Source organism: Lytechinus variegatus, chromosome 9, assembly GCF_018143015.1.
Source record: "Lytechinus variegatus isolate NC3 chromosome 9, Lvar_3.0, whole genome shotgun sequence".
Taxonomy (NCBI): domain Eukaryota; kingdom Metazoa; phylum Echinodermata; class Echinoidea; order Temnopleuroida; family Toxopneustidae; genus Lytechinus; species Lytechinus variegatus.
The window spans coordinates 28,925,353-28,932,737 of NC_054748.1; the positions used below are offsets into that span (position 1 = coordinate 28,925,353).

Sequence of the window (7,385 nt, forward strand, 5' to 3'; positions counted from 1 at the left end):
AAGTTGGTTCTTCATTTTGAAAAGTCTCTATCTAATTATAAGAAGACATTATCCATCAGATAAAAGGGGTCAAATGTGCTCAAACATGCAGAGACGTCGAATACATTCAGTGACTGTGTGGTATCATGGTATTGCAGGCATACCTTGAAACGACTTGACAGACACTAATGCCCTTAAAATCGTATCATCTTCATGATGTTATAAGTGCAACCAGCTCTTTCCGAGATTCTTAATTTAAAAATTCAATTCAAGTTCAATCCCTTTTCAATTTACTATTTTTTTATATGTTACAGTAAAGAAATATTTCATCCATTTGCTTTGTACAGAATATTTTAATCAACAGCAATTATTGTAATGTATTGGAGTACATGTATGTGTAATACTATGTTAACAGAGTAAACTCATTGATTGATCAGTATTCCCAGCTCCTAAGAAAAATGCATATCATCTTATTTGGATTAACTAACGAATAAGATAACGAGGTTAGGATTGAGGATGATATGATAAGTTGGGCTCCAATTGCTCCTCAGTTAATTCTAATGTGTGACGGTTATATTATATCTGAAAAAGAGGCAACATCGTGCAGGCATGCTGTAGTCAGTCATATGACCATTAGAAATTTGTCACCAAGTTGAAACTTGTTCCTTGTGATGTTACCAATCATATAAAAGTGAAAAAATCAGAATTAGCCAATTTGTCGAAGTAGCCGGTAAATCATGACATATGCTGCCTGACTATAACCTTATTTTACATGTTTCAATTGTGCATTCATGTGCTTCAATTCAGCGTAACGGTTGTTTGGTGGAGTTTTTTGTTTTTCCCAATTGAAAATAATTGGAATGTTAGTAGTATATTATTGACTTGTTCAGAGAAAAAAGAAAAGAACAAAAAAAAAGATAGAGAAAGAAGGAAATAAAAAAAAAATGGTGGAAGGAAAGTAGGAAATAATGAAATGAATGGTAGAACGGAAAAAAAAAACACAATGAGAAAGGTAGAGAGAAAGAAAGGAAGAAAGAAAGAAAGGAAATAAAAAAAATACAAAAAGAAGGAAAAAAAAGGAAAGAATGAATGAAAGAAAGGAAGGAAGAAAGACAGAATAAAAGAAAAGGAAGGAAGGATGGAATAAAATGAAAAGACAAAGAAAGACAGAATGAATGAAAGAAAGAAAGAAAGAAAGAAAGAAAAAAAAAAAGAAAAAAGAAAGAAATGAACAAAGAAAGGAAGATAGATAGAAAGAACGAAAAAAAAAAAGAAAGAAAGAAATATTAAATAGAAGATGGAAAGAAGATAAAAACATGAACAATTAGAAGATGAAAAAGGAAGAAACAAGGTAGACATTGATAAAGAAAAGAGGGTGGGAAAAGAAGAATGAGATAAGAAAAAAATGGGAAGAGAAAGGAACAAAAGATCAAAGTAATTAGATAAACTTAATAGTAAAAAAGGAGAGTGAGAGATAAAAGGAGACAAGAGGAAAACAATAGGTCAAGTCAAGTATTTCATCCATTTTCTTCTTAGGTGAGAAAAACGCCAACCCCTTCAAAATTATGTTTCCGAAATGTATACTGGGAAAGTACCATGGTTTCAAGAAAATTGCGAATTCTGGCACCTTAAATATATGAAGTTTTGTATGAAAAGCAATGAGAGCTTCAGTGTGCAGACAGCTAGCGTATCGCTCACAATGCACATGCTAATGGAGTGATCGCATTCCTTTTGGGGGAACTGGTATGGCGGACAATAGAACTCGCGGGCTTCAAACAAAGGACCTCCCCCGCCGCATATCCAGCTAGGGGAGAGATCAGTGGTTCACACCGCCCGAGCGTTGTTGGAACGGTCGTGGAGCGGTAGGGAGAGAGGGTCGAATTTCGCTCACAAAATTGGGGAAAAAATCGAGAACAAAAATCGAAAACAAAACAAAAACAATCGAAATCGAAAATAATGAACGGTAGCGAGCGGTGATGATTTTTTCTCTCCGCTCCACGACCGCTCCAACAAGGCCTTAACGCACCTGATTAGGGCATTCTCGCAATCATTTCACAGCCGCTTTCTACAACACAGAGAAACTTTTGAGAAACTTTTGACCATAGCTCTTCATAACAAAACAGTCTTTGTCAAAAATCGGTGAATCAAATCAGCAGTGTCGTCCTGGACTCTATAAAGGCAAACGGCACATTAGCTATATTTCGTCCGGTCCGAGTCAAAGACGATGTAGGCCTGCTGTCACGGTCCACCAACTTTCGACAATGACCTCTAGTCTGTTCATTGTAATTTGACAGGCATTTTTAATAGATTATCAACGTTCAAGAAGGGGTTTCATGCTTCTCCTCTCCATTAATACATTCATTTCCCTCTTTCTTCCTCCCTTTCTTTCGTTATTCATTGCTTTCTGTCATTCCTTCCGTCTTTTAATCTTTCTTTTTCTTATGTCTTTCCGTCTTTCTTTTTTCTTTTTTCCCTTTTTTCTTTCCTTATTTCCTTCCTTCTTTCTTTCGTTCGTTCGTTCGTTCGTTCGTTCCTCCCTTCCTTCCTTTCTTTCTTCATTATTTATTTCTTTGTTTCCTTTTATTTTTCTACCCTTTTTCAAAACAAGTCAATACTAAACTACTTTTTTCCTTTTCTTTCCTTCCATCCTTTATTTCTTCCTTCCTTATTTCTTTCTTTCTTTCTTTCCTTCCTTCCTTCCTTTCTTTCCCTCTATATCTCTCCCTTTTTTCTAAACAGTCAAGTTAACACTAAACTACTGGCAAACAGATTATTTTTCAAAAACACTTTATTGATTAATCAAGTATATAAGAATAATTTGTCTTGGATTTTATTTCATTAAAATTGGTAAAAAATACAATTCAATAACATAATGATAATAACAGCCAAATTGAATTAAGTTAAATTACGGATCTGAATTGCGTTTTATAACACATAAGCTTTTTTGAATTAGGATATTCTGTTATTATATTGATACTGTTTTACAGATTTTGACATGTTATTTCCTTTATTCAAAATCCACAATTCACAATATAATTTGGGGGTTCATACATCTTGAAAACAAATAAAACGTAGAACAAAATTCTAAGAATTCTAACAATTATATATTCAAGAGTATCATACAAACGGGTGTAGAATGATCAAATTGTTGACCGATTATCTCTTTAAATTCTTGCAATAAAGAACATAATTGTTTTATCATAGAATAAACTGATTCTACAAGTAATCGTGTGTTGTAGAGCTCATGTGAGCAGGGTTATTAAAAGTTACATGTTTTTATTCCTAGATTTTTATATCATTAATCTTGATCATTTTTGTGCGAACATCAAACATTGCATTCATAAGGACCATATCAACGAACGTAGAGGGCAGCAACACTCGGAAGTGATGCTGCCCTCTACGTTTGTTGGACTATATCTTCCTGTTCAATGGTAAGACCAATTAAAATCGTTTTCTCTCTAACCTGGATGTTCAAATCCAACTGCATGAATCTTAATGAAGGAGAATTTCTGCTAAAATTAGTTTACATGCAGACAATACAACACATTATGATATACAATTAGATTTTTTTTTCAATGGTAATGACAAGTCATATCTGACGGGATCTTCTATCGAATTGAATCCTCTTCAAAAGGAAAAATCTGATGCAGAAATTGTAAATTACATTACTTAATATATCATATTCTGAATATTATTTCAAAATCTATTTCGATTATTTCAGTTTCACTTGAATTCGTTATTTCTTTTTCACAATATTCAAATATATACAAAACAATAAAAATAATAATAATGGTGTACCTATAAAAAAACATCAGACTTTTGTGAATGGCCCAAATTGACATCCCTTAACTCATTACGCCTACACTATTACTGTACAATTTTCGTGCCATTGTCTGAAAGACAATAAAGTTATTTTTGCGTTTCGAAATCGAGTTATACCAAATAATTGCATTATCAATTTGAAGTTTTGAACTATGTACGTTAAAAAGGTAGCATTGTAGTTCAGACCATTTCTGCATCAAATTCAGGTAAATTTATTTGTAAATACTAGGCCTATACATAATACGTATGTCTACCAGAAAACAAATACATTGTAAGGATTATGATCATTATTATTCCTATTTATGCAAATGATAGAGTTATACCTAGATAAACAGTTATATACACTTTTTTATATCAATGATAAACATCTTACCGCCACCGTGGTCATTACTAGTCAAATAACATATATATGTAAATGAATGAAGAATCGCTTGATTTCTCATAAAGTGTCTAATAACATTATGCCTGAAATACAAGAACTAGAAATTTCCCAACATAGGATAAACACAATGAAGATGATGCTTGATAATAGCAAAGCTCAAAATAAAAATTGAGGTCAATTGACGTTGCTTTTTATGCATTTTTGTGCTATTTTCTGAAATGCCGGCAACATTTTTCTTTTATTGTTTCACAATCAAGTTGTTCAATATAATAGCATTTTGAAATTAAAGTACTTCGCAAAAAATTGAAGAGTGTTGATCAGACCATTTCCATAAAGGTAATATTTATATATTTACACATTATAATCATGTCTAGATAGAATCATAGCATAGAATCAAGATATATTCTAACTTATGCATACAAATACAAGTATACGCGCATAAACTGTATAGCATATTATACCCTTTTTTATATCAATGATAAAGACCTCACAACCCCCATGGTGATTACTAGTCAAATATGATATACAGTCATATATATAAATAGAGAATCATTTGGTTTGTCATAAAATATTTAACAACAGTGTGTCTGATATGCAAGGACTAGAATTTCCCAACACAGGATAAACATGATAAAGATAATGCTTGTTACACGCAAAGTTGAAAATAAAAAGTTGTAAGGAGCGGAATGCTTTTTATGGTTAAGAAACCAGAAAGAAATGATCCAGCAACTGTTTCTGGTAGTTCTATATAATAGCGGCTTACTTTAACAGAAAATGGCAACTCAGTGAGCATCGATCATCCCCCCCCCCCCCATCTTCTGTGATATTGCTATCTCATGCATCAATGTCGATGTCATCCAATACTTTCAGTAGAATATAATATAGAGTCTATCCGGAGTGCAGAAAGCGATCTCTCCGGATCGGTACTGCTGGAGGTAATACCAACGTCTCTTAGGCTTGTCAATCTTGTAATCATCAACAAGGTTTCGGATGTGTCTTAGTTCATATGTATACTCGTCAATGCTCACCAAACCTTCATCATGCTTCACCTTGGCTATCAGGATTGTATTCCATTGAGATACAGCAGCATAAAGGAGACTACCAGGTTTCTTTAATTCATGTTGTACAGCACCCTGTTTATCTATCAATCTGATAGTATCATATGATATAATGATCAGAGAACCATGGTAACTAGTGATTTGCTGAGGTTCATACCCGTTGCATGGTATCTCCCTGATTGCTTGCCCACCTGCTGTTGAAAATACCTGGATCTTATTGGCTATCCTGTAGCTAACATAGATCAGATCATCAGCATCAACGGTGAGCTTAGAAGAATAACCTTTAATATTACTCAGAGTCTTAAACATTACGTTCAATTTTGTGTACTCTGGTGTGTACAATCTCATGTTGTTTGACATATCAATCACAACACATCGACCATCAGAGAGGAAACCTATCCCACGAATTCCAATATCCTTCAAAACTGTCTGCTGTAGCTTACCATCAGCAGAGAAGATGGAGATGCCACCTGAGTGACATCCTACTGCCATTCTACCGTCTGGTGTACTAACCATGGCATTCATGCTATCCTTAGCTGGCAAAGGAACATTCTTGATATGAGCAATATCATAAGTAGGCAAAACGACGTTCTTTTCATCTAGGCCTTCGTTAACAATCATACCAAGACCAACTAAACAAAAACCAACTATTATTTTTATCATTACATGAATAATCTTACCAAGGCCTAGCTCATATTTTCCAACTCCATTAACAATCTTACCAAGGCCTAGCTCATTATTTCCAATGTTTCTCTTAAATACACTTCTCCCCTTCTTGCTTGATTTTCTCGGCTGCTTGTAGTCAGGATCATCTTGATCCAACACCTCTCGTAACTCTTCACACAGAGTGTCGTGTGCAGCCAGAGTATCCATATCTAACGGTATCTTCGTTCTTTTCGTTACCATGTCAGCAATGGTCGTCAACTGATTGATGCGCTTCTGGGCCGTGGTCTTCATACTTTCCAGTTCTGTCTCTACTCCTTCAGTCGTTTCCTTGACTTCTCTCTGTAGGCTTTCTCTCTTGTCTGTCAACTGTCGGACTGCTTCATCGTATGCTTTTTTTATGTCCTTAGTACACCGTTTCTTAGCATTGTCAGCACTCTTCCATTGGTCATCTAGGAAATCAATGTACTTCTGAAAGCATGATCTTTTCTTGTCCACCTTTGATTTCAGGTCTTCGATTTTCTTCATGTGTTTGTCTTCATAAACAGCTCCCTCAACAACCTGGTGTCCCTCGTCTTTATGTTTTATCCTACCGCATTCGAAACAAGCGAATTTCCTGCAGGTGGAACAGAAGTAATCCTCATCCTTTTTCGGGTGATTCCTACACTTGCGGTATCTACGGACTGAAACTCTTCCTGATGAGATCTCGCTCATGGCTATGACTTCATGGCCATTAAAGGCTTGCCATTGAGAGTGCGCATTAAGACAAGAGGTGCAGAGATACTTGCCACATTCTTGGCAGTAGACATCAGCATGGGGCTTGTCATTTGATTTACAATTAGTGCAAATCTGAGGATGGCCCTTCATGTCATCTATCAGACTTTTCAAAGCAAGATTTACCTGTAGTTTGCCGACATCTTGGTGTGGAACCTGCGTGACGGCTCTGCAGACAGGACATCGGATCTGGGAGTTACCGTGACACTCTAAGAGGTTTTCCAGGCAAATCTTGCAGAAAGTGTGAGAACAAGACAGGATCTTGGGATCGGTGAATGTAGAAAGACACACTGGACACTCTGCACTTTGGGAGGTGACAGTCTTTGATGCTTCAGCCATGGTTGGGTTATAGAAAACTGAAAAATAATTTTTACGAAACACAATGAAAAATAATATACATGCATGGACCATAGAATCTGTCATTTGACTTACATCACTGAGTAATAAAAGGATCACCTGGGGTTTGGAATAGGAAAAGGGGGAGCAAGGGGAAATTGGGAATGATAAAATGAGCGGGAGAGGAGAAAGGGGAATGGGAAAAGGAGCCTGGGACGATAGGAATAAATTCGGAAGGTAAAAGGAAAGAAAAGAGAAGAAGAGAAATATGAATAATATTGCTTTAAAAAGAATGTATTTTTAGTGGTTTATTTCCAATTAGTCTAATGCCCTTTCGTCTAATTACAAACTGGTTTACTTTCATTTGGTCT

The 7,385-nt window shown here is 35.3% G+C and overlaps 1 protein-coding gene across 1 annotated transcript; it reads right to left on the reverse strand.

Annotated features, from left to right (window-relative positions):
* Positions 1-4,528: 4,528 nt before the first annotated feature.
* LOC121421677 (RING finger protein 207-like) lies at positions 4,529-7,019 on the reverse strand. Its single transcript, XM_041616452.1, has one exon. It carries the CDS (start codon positions 7,015-7,017, stop codon positions 5,050-5,052), a length of 1,968 nt encoding a protein of 655 aa, XP_041472386.1. The 5' UTR covers positions 7,018-7,019; the 3' UTR covers positions 4,529-5,049.
* Positions 7,020-7,385: the final 366 nt, after the last annotated feature.